This window comes from Dromaius novaehollandiae, chromosome 10 (assembly GCF_036370855.1).
Source record: "Dromaius novaehollandiae isolate bDroNov1 chromosome 10, bDroNov1.hap1, whole genome shotgun sequence".
NCBI classification, from domain to species: domain Eukaryota; kingdom Metazoa; phylum Chordata; class Aves; order Casuariiformes; family Dromaiidae; genus Dromaius; species Dromaius novaehollandiae.
This window is the reverse complement of record NC_088107.1, coordinates 12,909,002-12,928,797: the sequence shown is the minus strand read 5'-3', so window position 1 is coordinate 12,928,797 and position 19,796 is coordinate 12,909,002. Positions and strand designations below refer to the sequence as shown.

Below are 19,796 nucleotides of genomic sequence, written 5' to 3'. Positions count from 1 at the left end.
CTAAAGATGTTGTCAAGATTTTCTAGCACACTATTGGAATTATTTCAAAATTGCCTTTGGTTGATGGAAGGCATAGAACTACTTTAAAATGGTCTTCGCTTTGTAGAACTTAAAAATAACAACACTCCAGCCTATCTTTCTTGTTTCTGCAACTTAACAAAGATGATTTGCACAACTGTGCAGACAACACTGGAGCTGCTGGAACACAATCAAGCAGGTTTTGGCATGATAAGGTGTTATACAGTGGCTTAAATCTTAAACCAACTACACTTGACAGTATCCTGACAGCTCTTCCTGAAATCATTCTCTTCAGTTCCTCTTGATGCTTACAGGCTGGAGAAAAAGTACCCAAACCATACACTTCACCATAAACAATACAATCTTACACTCTGCCACTTGGCATTAAAACATTCCCAACTTGTTGAAATTAGAGTGGCATTTACAACCGTAAAGCACTTATTATATTTTGCTATAGTTATCCAACATGTGGGAAAAATACACTGTTCAAGATTTTGGCATACTAGTAAGTAAAATCCAGACATGGTCTATTAAAATATCAAAGTGACCGTGTGCACCAACTCCTTTTTATACAGTTAGATTTGCTGTGCAGAAGAAATCCATGGGCTGAAATCTAATTACAGAAAAGAATACAATTTGGGGTGAATTATTACAGTATATTTCCCTTCCAAAGCTATTATAGCTCAATATATGTTTCCTCTATCAACTACAATGCTATCCAATCAGTACTTTCAGTGACACAGCTTGCTCCCTTTTTTTTAGGTTTTACAGCACCATATCTCAGTAGGATGCTCTTCTGCTGAAAGATATACCAAGGCACTTGCATATAAAAAAAACACTGGCATCTTCATACAACTCCTTTTATATTAAACCCAACTACAACTTGTGATTACTTTCAGTATTGGATTATCGCTTTGTAAGCAGTCTTAGATTATTCCACAGTAGCTGCTGAAGTGGAGGTAAAGAATAGAGTGTTTTAAACAAGGCAGTTCTAGCAAAAAAAGACTTCTCAAATGAATTAAACATGTTTTCTGAATAATGATTTAACATCCAGTTTTGCCTGTTTTGGCTATCAAAGTTACTGATTGACAGGATTATTTAGGTCAAGTCACTGGAAACGTTTAACTTGCTTTTTTGGAGCCACACAATAATTTTATAAAATTCCACTGCTGTTTAGATTTGTGAAGGTTTCTGTATTTCTTCCTTTCTTTGCATGAAGAATGAACAAACGGCAGCAGCATACCCTCAAGAAGAAATCAGCTGTGCACACAGATATTCACCACCTTTCCTACCAGAAATACATGAAGCGTAAGAATTCAGTCTATCATACTTTTAGCAAGAACACAAGGCCACAGAATAAACTAAAAAAAAAACTGTTTTATTGTGACATTTATGACATTGAACCCTTCTTGATATGAATGATTATGGGTACTCTTGACACGTTACATAATGTCATGGTGTAGGATGGCACTGATTGTCATCTGACTTTTGAGAATGTTTAATGGTCCCTACTGACCTCAGTGCATTTTGGTAAGTCACAGAAACTTTATCATCAGGTTTGTGTATACAGTTAACAAGTAGTTGGTCTTATAAGCACCATTACAAACCCTCACATTAAGGGTATTATTAATCTAGTTTACAAATGCTTCATTGATAAAAATAGCATGATTACAGTATACACACACTTAATTTACATGTAATGTATTATAGGCATAACTGAGATAAACTACTGAGCTAACTTTGGTTGATTGAAGTATTTAGACTGAATAATGGCAATTTTGGCTTCTAAGTTGTGTAAATATTACAGTGCATTTATAAATCTAGGTTGAAAATTTACTAGCACCAAATGGATATCATAAATGGCTGACCTAGTAAGTTGTAGTTGGAGAAGCAAAGTTTAAGAATTACAAAAATAGAGCTGTCCATCAGTTGAAAGCACATTCTTGTACCTCTGCTGAAATGATGATGTGTCTCAGCATCAGTGGCCAACTTCCAATGATAAAAGTCCCAGTTTTCAAGATTCAACATATCAAGGTAGCTCAGCTACACTTACAAGCCTGAGAAAGTGGTTGTTTGAGCTAGGGTATTCATCCTGTACCTTGTTTATGTAATAATATAATAGTGCTCGTTCATACCAATGTACTCATGTAAGATTGTACCTATGATATGGAGAATCTGATTGGGAGGAATATTCAGTCCTACCTATCTATCTTTGGTTTAATTATTTGGTCTTTGGTTGATGAATTAATGAAGCAATATCTGAATTTTCATTTTCAGGTTATCTCCCAGCTCACCACTGAGGTAGTCTTTGTCATGTTTCTCTTCAAGCTGGTTAAGTTCCTTCTTTTTATAGAGTGGAATACTACTGATTTGTAATGAATAGTTTCCAGGCACTGGCTTCTTCTTTGTGAAATGAAGGTAACTTATCCCGTCCTTCTTATTGATTCTAAAGAAACCATCTTCATTTCCGGAGTCAATTAAATATCGGTTATGGTTTGTCAGTGTTGTGAGGGCTGGAAGCAGTTCCAGGATGCGGTCTTTATTACTGAGCTCCGAGATGTTGATGGAAAAGACTGCTGCTTTCTCAATATCCCAGCTGGCGAGACTGATTGGTGGTTCCAGCTCTTGCTGATCCTGCACAAGAACAAATGATGTTAGCTGGCTTTGTCAGAGAACATTTCATATGCGCAAAGGCCTATGTACTTCTTACCCAGTTCATACATTATTAATAAAATAATTTTTAAAGGAGGTTCTGTAATATCACCTGTCAAAACCCACTCTTGGGGGTCTAGCTGCATAAAGACTTGTCAGATAAAAACAGAGTCTTTGTCACCGTCTCTGCGTGGTTAACAGTGGGCAACAGACGTGCTCAAAGTTTCTACACGAGTCCTGCTGCCTCACGAATGACGGCTGTGTGTGTTCAGAGTCAGCTGCCAGTCTCCTACACACAGCGAAGGCAGGCCCTCCTCCTCTCGGTCAGGAGGAATAAGTGCTAAAGCTAAAGTGAACCACGATGTGCGGAAGATGGCACATTTTGTTTGTGGGGGCGGCACGGCATTTAGGTGGGAGAAACAGCGCTTCTGCACGGCCGGCTGCAGCAGCAGGGTGCTGGAGAAGCAGCATCACCCTTTGCCTCTGAGCAAAGGTAGCGGGGTTTCTACGTGACTCCCATGTGTAATGGGACGGTTTTGGGAGCGTATGTTTTTAACAAATGTATATTACACTGCAGTGGCAGAATGGTAACATTTCAGCTAAAATATTTTTATTTGGAAAGCAAGGGAATGTCTACGTTACCTCTGAGACAAGTGCTCTTATCCAGCACCAACCACAGAGAGCTTTGGAACACTTCAAATAAATGCAGTTTACAATCTCAGTGGCCACTATGCCCAAAATCAAAGGTCCTCACTTTTCTGGGCAAAAGCACTTTGCTGCCTTCCCCTGTTAAGCAGGTAGCCATGCACTGAGCACCACATGGTAACTCCCTAACAGGCTCTGGATTCACCTACATGTGTGCACATAACAGCAAGCTCTTCGGCATGTACATATAAACAGAGAATACACACGACATTTGGCTCGGGGTATTGACGGCGTGAGGACATTTCACAAGGATGTTCAGCATCTCTCGGTATTTTGAATGAAACACATTTGTACACACAGACACACACACACGTACTTTTAACTGAATTACAAATATTTGGACAGTCTAGAGACCAGCCATGACCTGCTTCTTCTAGCCAGGTCAATGCACATCCCTTCGCCTATAAGACCACCACCATCTTAGACTAGATAAAGAAGTGTGAAGTCAAATGACTGTGGACTGGTCAGACTCCTCCTATAAGCTGTTCAGTTTGTTAAAGTCTATATATATTTAGTGTAAACATTAAGGTTGAAGTCCAGTGACTGGTGCTGCATGTTGGACTGGGTCATCAGACTGGGCACTTCTGACCTTGTACTACCAGAAGTTAAAATAAGCCAATCTTGCACCCCTAAGGCAATGCAAAGAGTTTTAATTTTGCTCAAGAGAGACTACAGTAATACTATACATTACAAAATCATGCTTCTACCATGACTTCTGCACTCATACTCTGAGGTGCAATGCTGGAAGCAGGCAGCTTCTGGACAACAGGATTACAACAGTCTCAAGAACGTAGTGTCTCACTGTTGTGATCAATTCATAATAAACCTCAGCAGGAGGAGTTTGGTGAAGGATTTACTTTTCTTTAATGCTATTTTGAGAAATGTTTGCTAAGAACTTAAGGAAAATATCCCCCCCAGGATGAATGAAAAGGGATCTATATCCTTTACATAGAGACAAAACTCGTAACACAGCAGACTGGTTTTCATGTAAAATAGGTGCTGACATCACTTCTTATTGGTATTATTTGGTTAAAAAAGAAAGCAAAACAAAGACAAAACAGCTACAAAGAAGTGGTGTTGGGTGAGCACTGCAACAGACTTTAAGCACGTCACTGACATGCCATTACCCCACTCAGAGACGAATGGAAACCTGCCCTTATCCCAGGTGACTTCCTACCAGTGATACATGGAGCTTGGCCTCCTGTCCTGCTGCCTGGGCCAGCGGGCAAGCATCACGTGCCCAGCCACGCTGGACTGCCTGCCCCAGCCCAGAAGCCTGGGTGACCGTAAGGGTACGGACGAGACCCAACAAAGACTGCAGCAACAGGATGCTCTGGACTCCCTCCAGGTCCGGTATTCGTGTCCAGAGCTCTGTGTTTGCTTTGGAGAGGCTTCCAGCTCTGGATGCTCACCATGGCCCTGCTTGGCCGGGGGTCCCCACCACTCGGATCAACGTGTTCTGCCTTTCCAGCCACAAGGTCACACGAGTGTTTTACATACCCACTGCCCTCTGACATCAAGAGACCTTTGCTGGTGAGCGCACTGCCTTCTAGATAGCTGGGTGGGCGTTTAGTTTTCATGTTTGACGTGGCACAAAAATTCAGCGTAATAGGCCTTCAGAGATGACCTTTGCCTGATGACAGTGAACAACTTCAAAAAGCCTCCACAGAACCTGATGTTCAAAAACAGCTCTTGAGTCTACTCCAGGGTCTAATTTTTTCCCGTGGGATTCTCTCTTGGCACACATTCTTCTGAGACTGGCTTTCACAAGACAACCCCAAACCCTTTCACCCAAGAAGGTCACTTACCTCTGCTTCATTTGCGGTTTCATTAGTGCTTCTGCGCTTTCTTCCTCTCTTGGGATAGCCATTGATTTTACATTCATAACAAGCTTCGGGAGAGAGGGAGTTGTCGTCTACTTCTCCACTGACTGATAACTCTTGTCCTTGACCTCTGCCTAGCCCCACTCCAGAAACACAGTGCCTGAGGAAAGAAGAAATCCAGATTAATTCCAGTAAGACATACCTTTCAGCAAAAGCTAAATTTAGGAGACTGTGAATATAAATAATAACAAAGCAACCAACTATGTTGCACTCTTTTCCCAGGAAAAATTTCTACTGAAGTCAACAGGCAAAATTCTCACTGAATCGCAATGCAACCAGCTCTCTGATTTCAAGAATCTGTCTCCATGAGGCTTTGCCTGAGAGAAACCTGCCAATATTTAACAGTTCTAAAAACACAGGCTTAAGCTCTGAGAAGTTGTTATTAATTCCTGGCATCCAACCTGGAACACACTGAAAGAGACCAATTTTCAGAAAGTGCTGAAAAATCTGAAAATCAGGTCTTTCATAATGTGTCCCAAGCGAGCATCCCAAAGCTTTTAGTCACTTCTGAAAATTTAAGCCACAGTCTTTATGCCTTCCATTTCAGTGCTCAGTCCTACACGATGCTGTAATACTCCTAGTGGGGCAAATGAGAACTGGTTTTCTTGATAAAGTAGATATTTAATCAAAAATGATTCACTTGGAACACATAAGAATATGGACTGTGCAGAAACACAACAGCATACAAAGTTGTCATTCCAATCAGTGGGTGAAACCACTTGTATAATATTGTTTAACCCTGGAGCTGGTGGCAGGTGTTTTTTTGTTTTTCTTTTTCTTTTCTTTTTTTTTTTTTTTTTTTTTTTTGAGAGAGAAGCAATGAGCTACGAATCACAATGAGAAGTGTGAGCTCCCCAGTGGCGGGCTTAGAGAACTTGGCTAGCTGCTCGGGTGTGCAGGAGAGAGCTGAAAGGAGCAGCTGAAGAGAGATTATTGAGCCAAGTAGCCCTGGACCAAATTTCCTTAAGAAGTAAAACCATGTAACTCCCTTCCCTCTACTAGCTCTCCCCTGCCTCAGGTCCAAAGTAGGCAGGTGTGAGAAACTTGAGCACTTCCACAATCCCATCCTTTTTTCACCGGCACTATCGCCTGTGGTTCTGCAGCTCCACACTACAGAGAAGGGAATAGATTACGTCCCCTTAATGTCCGTTAGTTTAAAATGAGAATCCCTTACCCTTGTCCTATTCTGAAGTAACCAGGTGGACATCCACAGACATAGCCACCTTCAGTATTTGAACAACCATAACTGCATGGGGCTTGTGCAGAACCGCATTCATTGATATCTTGGCAACCTCCACTAAACTGTTCATACTGAAATCCGGTAGGGCACATACATTTATAGCTTCCCAAAGTATTGTGGCAAGATGCTCCTCCACAAATGTGTGCACTGAGACATTCATTTTCATCTGGAAAGGAAGCAGAACATACCACATTATCTTTTATTCTCAGGTCTAGCCTGATCTCCCCTTTCAGAAAGGTCTACGCTTGACTCCACTGCTAAACATGCTGCCACATGAGCCGCCCAGAAACAGAGAACAGGGCTTGGCCTCACCCTTGGCTGGGGCAGCGGTCGCTAGGAGGTGACTACACCCATACAACAGAGCAACACTTGGGCTACTCTACAGAAGATGTCTCATGCCACATCAGCTCATGCTCTGGAGATCAGAGGAGCAGAGGAGGCAACTTTCTTTTGTTCCAGAAACAGCTGAGAAGAACAAAACTTTGTACAGCTGAGAATCTGGTCTTGTAATCTCACGTTTATAATGCTATACAACATTAAAGGAAAAAGAGTAACAAATTAAACTATGACGCCTTTTCCAAGCACTGAGAATCCCTCCATATACAGAAACATTTAAATAGGAGGTACAGGAGCAAGCACTAAAGTAAAAATAAAAGCAGCTGTAGGTATGAAAGACTGACACATTCTGGGCCAGCCCTTTTCCAAACTTCACAAGAAGGGCACTGTAGGGGTTCAAGGTCAGTTCAGGCTTGTTTACTGTAAATGGATGGTTTGTTAAATATAGTTGGTATGAATGTTTTCTCTGATGAGGCAAATTGCTCTGCAAGGTTCTGTGTGCTATTGTTCTCTGTTTTCCGTGGCAACGCAGCTGAATGTGTGTGTGTCTGTGGGTGTGCACATGCCCAGCCTCGGGACACTGCAAGGATAAAACATACAGCACAGAGCACCATCTCTGACCTCCGTATCTAGACTGTAGGAGAATAAGTACTAATTCAGAACATTCTTGTCTTTTTCTGAACAATGTGGCTATTCTTGTTTAAAAGCAATCCCTTTACTTGCAGTGTGATTTATAGCATGGTGCACTACGGAACTGGCTGGGCAGGCGATGCAGTCACACACAGTACAAGGCTTGGGAGGAACCAAAGCATTCTTCAGTGATTATCTAAATATGTGTTGCAGCAACATCAAAAGTCCCTGAACACTTCATTAAATAAGCTAAAAAAGACACAAACTGTTTGCAGAGTTGGGATTGCCAAGTAATATGAAGGAAGTGTCTGAGAAAAACCTATTACATAGATTCTTCCCCTGTGGTACACCCAGGGGATCTAGATAAGTGTCTTAAGCATATACAGTTACAGACACTACAATTTGAACATGTGGAGACCGCAAGGTACTGAAACCTGTTCTATAGGAGTTTTGCCATTAACTCGGAGCAATATTTCAATTGCCATCATTAAGTCATCATACCTAACACAGCTGAACTCACGACAATTACGGCAACATCATAAACACAAGTCTGGGCCACAAAGAGCTGCGGCAGCAAGAGGAGATGTGCTCCTTTGTCTAGCTTCGCACCAGCTTGTGTGTGGACACTGGTGAGGTTAGATCCTATATCTTGGGTGATTGTTGGAAGAAAAAATATGAAAAGAGAGAAAAAAACCCAGGTACACCAGCCATGGATAACGTATGAACTGTGCTGGCAGGTGCCAGCCTTGCTCACAGGTGCTTTGCGCTCGCTGACACCCACTACGCTGCTGTGTCCAACTTCAGCAGGAAGGAGGAGTGCCCTGACGCTGGAGGTAACCAAGACTCCTTCCCTACGGTTTGGATTTCTGCCTGGACTACCCGGCGTCCAAGAAAGCAGAGGTGTCAGCTGAGTCTCTAGTATTTGTTGCACCCAAGTTGAAATCTTTCTTTCAATGAGGGAAATAACAGTGCTTGTGGAATTTGAAACTGATATTCGCTCTACAAAATCTGCAGAGTAGCCAAGGGGTTCAAAAGCCAGAATAACAGTGTTCACCTGGTTTGGAAACCGGGCTAAAAATAGGCTTTGAACTAGGCCTGGCTAGTTAAATGGTATCACCCAGGAAAACAAGGATTTCACTTGGAAAAAGCAAAGATGTTTTGCAAAAATGAGCAAGCTGCACTTATTCACATTCTACAATATCCTCCAGCAAGCAGACCTGGGAGTGCTGAAAATGCAGAGTCTTATTTACAGGCTTGGTTGGTTGTTTTTTATCATGCAGATTAAATTTGAATTTAACCTGAAACTCTACTAGCCTAATTAATATTTTGGAAAACCACTCTACTTCTATGTTCCCTTCCTGTTCTCATATATGTAATAGGCATTGAGTGCTGGAGCACAAGCAGGCAAACGTCACAGCAAGGACCGCATAAAATGTCAGGAAGTTTGGTAAGCATAATTAAAAGCAGAGACCTCCCTGGAGCACCACAATGATAACAAGCAAAGGCATTTTTATGTTTCCAAAAGCAAAGAAAGACAAAGAGTTATGAAGCCCTCTGTTCTCAAAGAGGTCATCATACACATCTCTATCCACGCAAGACTAGCTTGTATGAAGTCCATTAAATGTGACTGAAAGTGCACATAACTGTCATTAGCAGAAATCGGATTCATTTTTCTCTTGTTTGAATATGGTGTGTTCATGCTACATTGCTGAAACTTAATGCAGAGACTTTTGCACAGGACCCAGTTCTTTCTGCTCAAGACATACTCAGCAGTAATGCTCTGCACATGCAGCCTCATCTATGAGGGCTCAGAGATTTGGGACAGAACCAAAGTTTAAACAGGGAAGAAATGTACATTTTAACTGACCAGCCTATTTACTTTTTAGCACAAATAAGGAGCGCTACCATTTGCTATTTATAACTGAAAAAAAGCATCCCGTAAGCACGTCTTATAAACTGTATCCCAATGCTTGTAGGGAAGCATCTTTAGACAGAGTGCAGCAGTCTTGCTGAACTATCACAAATAGTTAATTTTGTAAAGAGAACAGGCTTACACACAACAACCTTCCTCTAGGTGTGCTAAAACTGACAAAAGCACAGACTGAGTATGATTTTAAGAGAATTTTAGATGAGTTAGGCCAGAAGTTTAATTTTACACTGTAACAATTCAGACTTGTGGGTTTCATTCTGCCAGGTTCTACCTACCATCAGGTCTCAGATGGGAGCTGTGTCTGAGTAAAGAGTGCTGCATAGTCGAGTAAGGCATCCTGTGTCTGGATCATGAAATACATGAGTAACACTAGTTCCCTCAAAGTTGATACAACCTCTAGCACTCTCAAGGATGAGCTTGTGCTTAAATACTTCATTGAATCAGGGCCTTGGCTAGTGGGTGCTTTCTGTCAGCTTTGCTTTTCACCGGAGGACACTTTCATAATTAAACTTCACTGAACTTTCTAAATTATAATTAAAAAAAAATATGGAAAACTGCCCCACTGCTCTTCATTTCTTGCTGCTAATAAAGGTAACAAGCATTTTAATGTATGAATTTAAAAAGGTGACTTGCCAACACATTGGTTCCATTGGTAATGCTGGAGATATCCTTGTGGGCAGCTACACCTGTATCCTCCAATTATATTCTGGCAACCATGCTGACACCGGTGGTTTCCATCACATTCATCAACATCTAAAAAGGTGAGATACAGTCTGAATCTTGGGATAGAAGCTCATATTATGCTATATTTGAAAAGTGTATTACAAATAACAATATATATTCTTGCATCATATATAACCATATATTCCAGTATCTTCCAAAACACTGGCCAGCCTTTGGAGACCACTTCAGGTTTGGATTTCTGGCTCCACAGCAAGTAACTTAGAGCTGAAAACTACTGAAAGCTCCAATTCAGCCACAATATTCAAGGCTTCTGCATTGTGCTATGGAGCAGAGAGCAGAAAGTGATTTGTACATGGGACCACCAAGGCCTTCCTACTTCTTCCAGCTACTAGCAAAGAGCTCCTTGGCTTGTACATGAGCATTCAACTTGGGAATCCCAGCATATCTTATTTCAAAGCAAACTAACCTCTGTCCCAGCAGAAGGCTCTAGAGAGTCTAGGAACTGAGAGGAATAAAGTCTGCAGCCCTTGTGCTGTTTAGCAAGTTGCCTTGAACTTGCAAGACATCCTGTCCTCAGTGGGTGCCTCAGAAATTCAGGCAGGATTCAACAGAAGTTCACTGAACTTATGATGTTTAAACTAAACATTTCAGGCTAAAGGCTAAATACAGTTTCCACAGAAAATTTCAGTCCAGCTCTTCAGCATCCAGGACTAAATCTATCTATTCAGGCCCGTGGAGAGAAATATCCCCTTGTTGCTAACTTTCCATACCCACATAACCACACACAATCTACATGCGCTTATTCCACAGGTCCTCCTTGGATGACAGTACGACAAGAGAAGACCAAGTTAAATGCACCGTGTGTTTTACCTACCTTCACAGCTAAGCCCAGTTTGATCGAGTGAGAAGCCGCGCTGACACTCACAAACAAAACTTCCTGGTGTATTCTGGCAAATACCCTTTGCCCCACAGAGATTGATTTCAGTAGCACATTCATTATTATCTGAAGGAAACCAAAGCCTCAGCGTTAGTTTTTCTTATTTGTTGTGCAGATAGCATTTAGCAATGCTGACAATGAACAGACTGCGACAAGCCATAGAGAAATATTAGCAATGTAGTCCTCTTATTGTCCTCTCCACTTTCTACTTTGCACTACAGAAGGAGAGCTGGTATTACATTTTCATTTGAAAACACTAGCAACAGCTATGGGAAGAGAAACATTTCCTTTCTTCACCAAGAATCTGGAGTTGGATGTTTCTGTCTTCAAAACACCCCCAAACACATACTGATACCATAGGATCAGACTGCTGCAAGCCAGATCCAACTTGCAGGGCAGAAACACAGTGCTTGCAGGAAGCAGTTTCATTTGACATTTCCACAGACCTAATGGGTATGCATTTAAAGGACAACTGCAGAAATGTATGTATTTAGTGCTTATAGTTTAAAGGATCCTTGACATCGCCTCTAGTGTGGGACTTGCAATCAACTACAGAAACATAACAAAATTCTCACTTGCTGGTGAAGAAAGGGTCAGAAATGATTTGACAGTCAGTGTTTCTACTGTATGGTCTTTGCAGTGGGAAAATTCAAAGACATGGATTTTGAAAACAAGGGAAGGTAGGAGGGAGAGCCTTTTTGCACCTTCCGCTCTAGTGGGACTGGGATCAGTATTTGGCCTAGCTTTCCATTTGGTTTCTTAAAAAGCTGATTCCACCTTCTTGTTACTTTGCTTCTGCAGGAACAGTCAGTAAGAAATCCCAAATCTGAGTTTACATTCTCACGTGTCTTACCTATGCAGGCTGTATGGTGCTGAGTGAATCCAGGAGGACATTTACAAGTGAAGCCCCCAATAGTGTTGACACAAAGGAACTGGCAGTTGTGCTGCTTTGTTGCACATTCATCAAGATCTAAAAAAGAAGCAGACATTTTTCACTTGTGTTCCCTATGGAGGAGCCAATAGTCCCGCTGGATTTAGACAGAAGTGACTGCAAACAAATGATATATCAAATGAAGCCTTATGAATCTACACCGCACTTTCTGTGCTGGCTTCCAGTTGCTCTCACATGGAGCCCCATGGGACTGGGACTCTGGAGTCATGCTAATGCAGGATTACAGCAACCACTCTCATCTTTCCGAAAGACGCTATTACAAAATAAATGTCTGCCCTCGTTGAAGTTTATAAATAGGAAGTCTCCATCTTCACAAGAAGCAGTGGCAGACTGCAAAATAGTACTGCGCTGAAGAATGCTGTTACTCCAGAAGAAATATCTGAATGCTAGTGACAAAGTAAACTGTTATTTCCAATTCCAAGGTTAGAACTGCTGCTCTAACTTGTGTGGGTTTTAGTCGAACCTTTGCTACCAAGATACATAAATAAATAAAAATATAATGAACATTTTTAAATCTCTCCTGCACTGCTGTCCCTTACCCGGAATGCTGCAGAGGTGGAAGGTTAAAACTTTGTTGAAGCTGGACAAGGTTCTGCAAACCCTGTTCATTTTTTTTTTGCAGATCATTAGAGTTACTATAATTAGCAACCATTAAGATACATTTATCATTGCAAAATATGGCTTAAATCAACATGCTTACCATTGTAAGACCTACCGTTTATATTGCTGGTTCCCAAACTTTTTAAGACCAGCTGCTATCAGCCTGAAAAAATTCATGGGGATCTACTGTTCATCCATATTATCAAGTTAATTAAAACATCAGCTCCATCCTGTGCAAGCCAATTTCCACTGTCCTTAGTGGAAATGCTTACACAAATCAAGCAGACAGATTTACGTAATCTGAATGTCCTTGGATTGGTATTTGGCTGTGAAACACAGAATTTCTGCAGTAAACTCTTTTCTCCTCACTTTTTACCTTTGCAGCTTCTCCCATCTTCTTGCAGGATGTACCCTTTCGGACATGAACACTGGAAGCTCCCCTCTGTGTTTTTGCAGATGAAATTGCAAGGTTTTGGTGACTCATTACATTCATTCAGATCTAAAAAAGGAAAAAGCAGACAACTCAATGATGACAAACAAGATTTGTGATAATACTTTTTAAAATACTCAGAAGATATCAGAAGGAAATCCCCCAAACCTGCTAATGAATGGCATTTACTTTTCTCATTTTTCAAAATTTCTGTGCTTCCTTCTCCAAGCCATCTCACAGTAATAAACTTAAATACACAATATAATGAAAAATCTACCTATGCAAAGAGTGCCAGTTATATCTGTAGTGTAGCCAAGGTTGCAATGACAACGATAAGATCCTCTCTCATTGATGCATTCCCCGTTACGACAGACATCATGAATAACCTTGCACTCATCAATATCTGCAATTAAACAGAAGTTAGTTCATAAAGGAAAAATAAGAACACATTTCATCCAACTTCAGCAGATTCTTGTGACCTGACATGAAAAAAACCACCCCTACATAAAAACAACATAAAATCATGAAGTATTCACAGACTATGGAGACTAAGTAAGAAAACATGGACAACTAAAATTGATTGCACATTAGCTTCCATAAAGAAATAAACCACACTTTGCTTTCTTCTACACGAATAGCTCTTAATCAGTACCTCCAATGCACTCAAATGTAAGCGTGCAGATGCCCATCCCAGCGCGCGTCAATCACTCAAGCATGCAAAATCAGCATCTGTGAAGCCAGTCAGGAGCCCAGGACCGGGTGGGTGCCGTGTCACTCGGCATCTGTGGCTATGTACCCTCCCCCACGACATCCCGCATTCTCCCTACACGAAAACTTGCAGAATATTTGGACTGATATCTGAAGTATTTAACAGCATTCTGTTTAAGGAATTCACAGCATTCATATGTGCAAAAAGCAGAGGTTCATAACTTATCACTGAATCTTGCACTGTGTAACAGGGCTGTTAATAAGTAAGTCAGTACCTGCTCCATTAGACATGTATCCTCGGCCATGAGGGCAAAGCTTTTTGAAGGCCATGGTGCCTGGGAAGGGGCAGACCTCACAGTTTGGCCCCCAGCCTCGGCCACCATCGCAGCAGCATTCAGACTTGGTGACAGAGTTCCTGTTGCTTGATCCGATTTGACACATACTTTGTAGCACTTCAGTGAAGCAGTAGCCCTCCCTGTTGTCTGGAAGACAAATTATGCATCACACAGGATCCTAATGGCGATGACCTTCAGAGGGTCATGAGATATTAGGAATTTAGTCAGAAATATAAAAGAAAGGAAGGCATACTTCACCCTGGGACTGTGGAACTGAGAATGAAAGACTACCAGCAGTAAGAAAGAGAACACGATGTCTAAGGGAAACAAAGAAGACAGGAAATTTAGCGAAAGGGGGAAGACAAGTTACATTATGCTTATGAAAAGATACATTTCTGTTTGAACCCAGAATAAAACGACTGGCTGAAAATAGGAGCTAAAGGAAAGGCAGAGTAATTCCAGGCTGACAAACACCACTGCACGTTGAGCTTTCACAGCATGCCAACGCAATCTAACAGGCCAAAGCAGGCATACGATTAGCTCAGGAAGAATGAACTTGCAGGAAGGCACCTACTTATGAATGCTCTTTCCTGAAGATACACAAATTCAAGAGTGTGTTTACTCACATCTCTAAGCTTAAGCTCTTGAGCACTTCTTCAAAATATAGTAAGTTATTAAGTGGTAAAGCAACCCCAACCAAAAGTCACCACCCACTGCCAAAAATACAGACACAGAGACTCCCAGAAAACAGAATTTCTGCTATTAAAGCGAGAGTTTGCTGGGGTGTTACTGTGGGACTTACCAAGGCATTCGTTCTGGCTGTCACTGACAGTGAATCCCTCATTGCACTCGCATCTGTAACTTCCCACGGTGTTTATGCAACGGCCATTCTCACAGATCCCAGGTTTGGTCTGACATTCATTCTCATCTGTGTTTTTGAAATGACAGACAAAAATCAAGCCCCTCACTGGATTAATGCAGGTTTGAAAGGTTTCTATGAAACTTTTTAAGCTGTACATTCTGTCTTGTTAAAATTGCATACATACTGATTTTCTTAAAATTCTTTTTTGTTCAGTTTTCAGAGTCCAGCTCAACATCATACATTTTGTTACTGTTTTCTCTGCAATGTGTTCCTCACTGTTTTCCAAAATTATTTGACAGTTACAGCTTCACTTCTGAATGCATTGCAAAGTTTAAAAACAATACAGATCTACCTTCGTTCACGTCAACAGAGATACACAAGTGGGCCCAATTCTCTGCTTTCTTCACTCAGAGCAATTCATCAACAGCAGTACAAACTGATTGTAAAGACAGACACATCCGGATTTTCTACTTACTGCCCAGATGCATGCACAGAGTGAGGAGAACAGGGAAGGAAAGAGTGTACAGCACCAGTGGATCTGTTATAGAGGTAGTGGCATAATTCTTCCCCTGAGTTCCTTAACACTGTGTTAAATCCAAAATTTTCAGCTCTGCTGTGGAACCGCGTGTTTGTAGAGCTTCAACGCTTCAGCGTCACTTACCTACACAGCCTTCTGCATCCGGTCTGGGCTGATAACCTGGTCCACAGATACACATATAGGTGCCTATTAGGTTTTTGCACTCCATTTGTTTTGAGTCACAGTCATGAATACCTTCTTCACACTCATTCTGATCTAAAACACAGGTTTAGACTTCGTTATAGACAGAGATCCTCCTGGAAATTCACAATAGTAAATTCTGACTTCAGAATTCTAATCATAACCAAATTCTACACAAGCTTTTACTGTGCTAAATTAACTATAAGATTTACTAGTCTAGAGAAAACTGATTTCTCAGGGCAAGATAAAGCCACATCATCTAATACGGCTTTATTTTATGCAGATGTATAATTCTAGAGGCAGGATAAGGCTAATATAATCAACTCCATAATGCAAGCCATTGAATTTCGTCCCAAATTCTTCTCTCTGACTCAGTTACTGCTTGGGATTAAAACTCCAGCCCACTACTGCAGTAGTCTGGCAGGAACTTTACCTCTGCACATCCTCCGGTCCTCTCGCAGAACGTAGCCGGTGGGGCACTTGCACTCGTAGGACCCAAAGGTGTTCACGCAGCGGAAAGCGCACAGCAGAGGGTTCTGAATGCACTCGTTCACATCTGCATGGAGAGCGACAAAGACCACATGGGAAGTGAAACATGCTTCTGTGAGATGCAGCAGACAAGAATACACAGGTTTAGTTATGTTTGATATCACAAATCTCAGCTTGCTGAGGGCTAAATTTTAATGCTTGAAGACCCACAGTTCTACTAATTATGGATTTCTGTTTAGGAACAGTCAGCAGGCATCCCATTTGCCAGGATGTTTGCACAGCTACCTGAAGTTTCACTATCTTCTATGGCAAACAGCCAATGGAAATAATTTCCAGATCCATACTGCCAAAATACTGTCTGAGTTAAAACATCTCTTTTATACATCTAGGCTCAGCTTTTATGGCTAGTTATTTTTAAATTCTAGATTCGTTAATTCATCTTCTTTGTACACAGAACTCCACAAAACAATACCCTTACTGGAAGCATTATCATTTTCAAGTGCATTTATGCACACTCTGTGCTACTCTAGAAATTATTGCTAATGATGTTTACACACTCTGCTAATTCCCCCTCTGCAACTGGAGCCTCTCACCCAAATTCCACAGGAAGTGAATGAAGCTCTAACTGCACATAAAGCTAAAACAAGCTAATGCAAAAATGGAAGCATTCTCTTGTAAGGGATTGCAAACTAGATTGTGGCCGATAACTTAAGAACAGCTGTGTCAGGTCAGATGAGAGTGTCAGAATGTCCTAGGACATTTTCCTCTCTCTGGCAGTAATTGCAGGAGAGTATTAAGGAAAAAAAAAAAAAAACCTTACCATATACACAGAGATCTTTCTCCTGATACAGCCCCTCAATTTAAGGGCTTCCACAGCCAAAAGCCACATCTAAACTATCAAGCTTAATTTCCACTGACGGATTCCCACACAAATTTGTACAATCTTTTTTGGAACAATTTATACTTGTGGCCTCACTAATATTCTGCAGCAATGAGTGCCACAACTTAAGTATGTACTATGCATATAAAAAATGTTTGCTTTGGTTTGTCTTACATTTTCCCTCCAGCTCTGGTACATCTGCCAGTCACGGCTTTATGGATTTCAATAGCATATCTCTTCAGCCACATTTTCACAGCGAAAAATTCTAGTCTAATTTATTTTCTTCATACCTCTTCTATACCTCTGATCTGCCTTACTAATCCATTCTTTGTACACTTCCAAATTTTTACTTTTGAAATGGGAGATCAAAGCACTGAAAATATTCAACATCAGGGTACCATGGTAATTTTATGTACTGTAATTGGGTTTTCTGTTTTGTTCTCTCTTTCCAAACAAACCCAAGAGTGCCATTTTCTACTCTGATCTTTGCTTAGCATTTCAGAAATCATCCACAGTGACTCTCTTCACTCGAGGGTTATCTGGGAGGTAAGCTAAAACTGCATGCACAGTAAGAAGCATTTCTGGGCAGTGCTCTGCAAGGACCGTACCCCAATATGCTCCCTGGGAAGTCCATTAGCAGTTACTACCTCAAAGTCTGTTCACTCAATTTCCAGAAAAAGGTACCACACTTCAAGGTGGATACCAGAATAAGGAACTTATTTTTCTGTTTCAGATAAAGATGCATCATTCCAGAAGTATCTGGGTTTTTTAGCTGCTTTATTTTCCTCAGCTGTTTCTGAAATCGGGAAACTGAATTTCACCATACAACTGCAACGACAATCTTGAACACTTGGAAGTCTCACCTTCACAGGTCATCATTGGTCCCGGCTCAAATCCCTCAACGCAGGTGCATTCAAAACCTCCTACCACATTTCTGCAAGTTCCATTTCCACACGGATTTCCAACAGCACATTCATCAGTATCTGCGAGCAGTTAAATCAAGGCAGAAATACAGGCTTACACTCAACTAGAAAGTATAAAACTTAAAGTTATTGATATATGCCAGTTTAATATCCAAGAACTCACTCAGGTTAATGAACTAGTTACAGAGTCCTAGCAAAATTTGGGACTGGCGGAGGTTATCTGAGCCAAGCCCCCACTCAGAGCAGGACCAACTTGGAGCAGGTTGCTCAGGCCCTGCCCAGTTGGGTTTTGAGTATCAACAAGGATGGATATTACACAATATTAGAATAATATATCCCCACCGTTCCTTAATACCGTACTTAGTGATTCAGAAGATGCTTTAAAATGGAAGATGAAACAGCTATACTTACCCACACACTGAGCTCCTTGCAGGATGTAACCATACGGACATTCACAGCGGAAGGACCCATCTGTGTTGATACACTGCCCAAATTTACAATTATCTGGATCAAGGCACTCATCCACATCTTGACCAGAAATACAAAGAACAGTTTTAGACCCCTCTGAAAGAACAAGTTTTGTTCTGGCAGAAAATATTCCTGAACTCACAGCAAAAATACTAATATTATTTGAAATTTGATTTGTTAGGATAAGGGCATAGAATCCAACTTGCAAGTCAGCTTTCAGAAAGCAGAACAGAAACCGATTCCAAACGCGAGATAAAATACCTCTCCGAGCAGGGCCACAGGGAGAAGAGGAGATATCAAAAACAGTAGCCATCTAACTCTCCTTAAAGGAAAACCTTTTGCCAATACAGCTGAAGCGCTGTTTGTCTTGGGAGAGAATATAACGCGCTGAGGGGATCTGGGAAACTGTGGTTTGCACTACTGGAGGATTAAAAGCTTTCACAGTAAATAAGCTACATATATTCTATATGAAACGGAAAGTATATGATACGGTCCATTCGCTAGATCATACACAAGTTTCCTAGAAGGTTAGCTCAGTGTAATTTAAAAAGCTAAATGTGCTGCTCTAAAATAAGGTTAATTTCTGATATAGAGATTCAGGCTTGAATTTAAAATCTGTATAAATAATTGAAATTAATGTCCAGACATTTCTAAGATTCATGGCTTTTGGAAATATTCGCAGAGATGTTTTTTCCAATTGAAAGGCGGGGTAGCTTATGGGTAGAAAATGGCATACTACCGCTACAATGGTAGCGTGCAGTTCAGTCACTTACCCAGCCTTGCATCACCGGGTCCAACAAGGATGCCAATTCCAAATGGACAAATCTGCCGGAATGCCTCTGTAACAAACAAAAAAACAAACAAAAAACCCCAAGTCAAACACACAGGAGAGTAATTCAAGCCATCTCAAGCCACCATGGAGTGTCTGCTCTATTGACACTGCTCAGAACATGACAGAACCCTTCACAAGATGCAACTTCTTGCTTTGAAATTTCAGCAGGCTGTAGAGAGGTTTACAGCACAATACAATCTTGAAGATGGCTGGACAAATGTTATGTCAGTCTTTAGCTGAAACAAACTCGCTAACCTTTGCTTAGGTTGTCCAAAATGGAAGTAAAATACAGATGCACACTGTGCACTGACAAGAACTAAGTGCCTGGCATACTGCTACTCAGGGAGCGGGAAACTCAGCCCTGTACACTGGGCAGCACAAACGCTACCTCTTGCTCAAGCCTTCAGAAAGGGACTCTAGCAGTGCGTGTGCTCGAGTTTGCTAGCCTGCATTCAGGTGTGATACGGTGGAGAACACGTCAAAGACAACAACCGAATACCTAAAAAACCTCCACTGCCCAGGACATGCTAAGACATCAATTTCCTACGCTCGGATATCTTGAAGACTTTTCTTTTTTTAAAAGA

At 41.2% G+C, this 19,796-nt stretch overlaps 1 protein-coding gene across 2 annotated transcripts in view; it reads right to left on the bottom strand.

The window, feature by feature from the left end:
* Positions 1-1,375: 1,375 nt before the first annotated feature.
* FBN1 (fibrillin 1) overlaps positions 1,376-19,796 on the bottom strand; it is a 163,756-nt gene continuing 145,335 nt past the window's right edge. For both annotated transcript variants that reach the window (XM_064517333.1, XM_064517334.1), the window contains exons 52-66: positions 19,154-19,219; positions 18,324-18,440; positions 17,853-17,972; positions 16,054-16,176; positions 15,564-15,695; positions 14,843-14,968; positions 13,981-14,187; positions 13,275-13,400; positions 12,944-13,066; positions 11,869-11,985; positions 10,953-11,081; positions 10,028-10,147; positions 6,433-6,664; positions 5,184-5,358; positions 1,376-2,652 (exon numbers count right to left, since the gene is read on the bottom strand). In XM_064517333.1, the coding sequence (XP_064373403.1) occupies positions 2,263-2,652; positions 5,184-5,358; positions 6,433-6,664; positions 10,028-10,147; positions 10,953-11,081; positions 11,869-11,985; positions 12,944-13,066; positions 13,275-13,400; positions 13,981-14,187; positions 14,843-14,968; positions 15,564-15,695; positions 16,054-16,176; positions 17,853-17,972; positions 18,324-18,440; positions 19,154-19,219 (2,303 nt within the window). In that variant the 3' untranslated portion in view covers positions 1,376-2,262. The remainder of the gene's footprint in view (positions 2,653-5,183; positions 5,359-6,432; positions 6,665-10,027; positions 10,148-10,952; positions 11,082-11,868; positions 11,986-12,943; positions 13,067-13,274; positions 13,401-13,980; positions 14,188-14,842; positions 14,969-15,563; positions 15,696-16,053; positions 16,177-17,852; positions 17,973-18,323; positions 18,441-19,153; positions 19,220-19,796) is intronic.